Here is a 1331-nt window from a genome sequence, read left to right as displayed (position 1 = left end):
CGGGCCCCGTGTGGGTGGTGTGGTGGGAGCCACGGGCCCCGCAGGGCTGGTGCGGGCGGTGTGATGGGAGTCCCGGGCCCTGCAGGGCCGGCACGGGTGCTGTGCTGGGAGCCGCGGAGCCGTGGGGCCAGCGTGGGTGCTGTGAGTCCCGGGCCCCGCAGGGCCGGCGCGGGTGCTGTGCTGGGAGCCTAGGAGCCGTGGCCCTCGGGGGCGTGGAGGCATTTTGCAGCGGGGCCAGGGGCTGGCGTGGGGCACCGCCCAGAGCCAGGGGGGCCCGGGAGTTGCTGTCTGCGGGGGGCCCCAGGGCCGCGCGGGGCCGGCGGTTCCGCAGAAGGGTTTTGTGCCGGGGGGGCGGGCGGGAGCCATGGGCCGGGCAGGGCCTCCCGGGTGAGTCCCTCCCTCTGCCCCAGGCCCGCCCGGGCCCCACGAGAGCCGCCGCCCTCCCGCCGAGCGCCCCGACAACGGGCCCGGCCCCCTCAGCTCCACGCTGCCTCCAGTCCCCGGCGGGCGGGGGGCCCCGCCGCCTCCTACCGCCTGACCCCAGCAATGCGCCGGCAGGCCACGCCCCCAGCGTCTCCTATTGGCCGCAGCGCCGGCCAGTCAGCTGGCGGCAGAGGGGGGCGGGCGATTCCCGACGGAAGCTCCGCCTCCTGGATGCGAGCTGAGCTCCCATTGGCGGTGGAGGCTGCCCGTCCGGCCGCGTCTGTTTCCGGATCCGTGGGGCGGGCTGGAGGGGGGAGAGGCAGGGACTCTGCCTGTGAGTGACACACAATGAGGCGAGGGGCCGCGGCGGGGCCGTGAGGGGCCGGGACTGAGCGGGGGGAAGCAGCGGGCCCAGCCATGGACAATCAGGTGAGGGGGAGGAAGTCCGGCTTCCCAGACACCGGGAGAGTGAAGGGGCGATAGGCCCCTCGCCCCCTCAGCGGCATGGGGGGAGGGGCCGCAGCCGTGCTGGTGCCCCCCCCCTCAGAGTCATAATTGGGGGGGAGGGGCAGGAGCGGGGCTATTCCTCCCCCCCCCTCAGAGTCACAATTGGGGGGAGGGGCAGGAACCGGGCTGGTGCCCCCCCTCCGCTCAGAGTCATAATTGGGGGGAGGGGCAGGAACCGGGCTGGTGCCCCCCCTCCCCTCAGAGTCATAATTGGGGGGAGGGGTAGGAGCGGGGCTATTCCTCCCCCCTCCCCTCAGAGTCATAATTGGGGGGGAGGGGCAGGAATCGGGCTGGTGCCCCCCCTCCCCTCAGAGTCATAATTGGGGGGAGGGGCAGGAGCGGGGCTGTTGCCCCCCCCTCAGAGTCATAATTGGGGGGGAGGGGCAGGAACCGGGCTGGTG

General features: G+C 74.0%; 1 protein-coding gene across 4 annotated transcripts in view; it reads left to right on the top strand.

Moving 5' to 3' along the window:
- Positions 1 to 765: 765 nt before the first annotated feature.
- MLLT1 (MLLT1 super elongation complex subunit) overlaps positions 766 to 1331 on the top strand; it is a 62235-nt gene continuing 61669 nt past the window's right edge. For all 4 annotated transcript variants that reach the window (XM_024205326.2, XM_024205324.2, XM_024205325.2 and 1 more), the window contains exon 1: positions 766 to 852. In XM_024205326.2, the coding sequence (XP_024061094.1) occupies positions 841 to 852 (12 nt within the window). In that variant the 5' untranslated portion in view covers positions 766 to 840. The remainder of the gene's footprint in view (positions 853 to 1331) is intronic.

Source organism: Terrapene carolina, unplaced genomic scaffold, assembly GCF_002925995.2.
Source record: "Terrapene carolina triunguis isolate 2854851 unplaced genomic scaffold, T_m_triunguis-2.0 Scaffold194, whole genome shotgun sequence".
Taxonomy (NCBI): Eukaryota; Metazoa; Chordata; order Testudines; family Emydidae; genus Terrapene; species Terrapene triunguis.
This window is presented reverse-complemented; position numbering and strand designations above follow the sequence as displayed.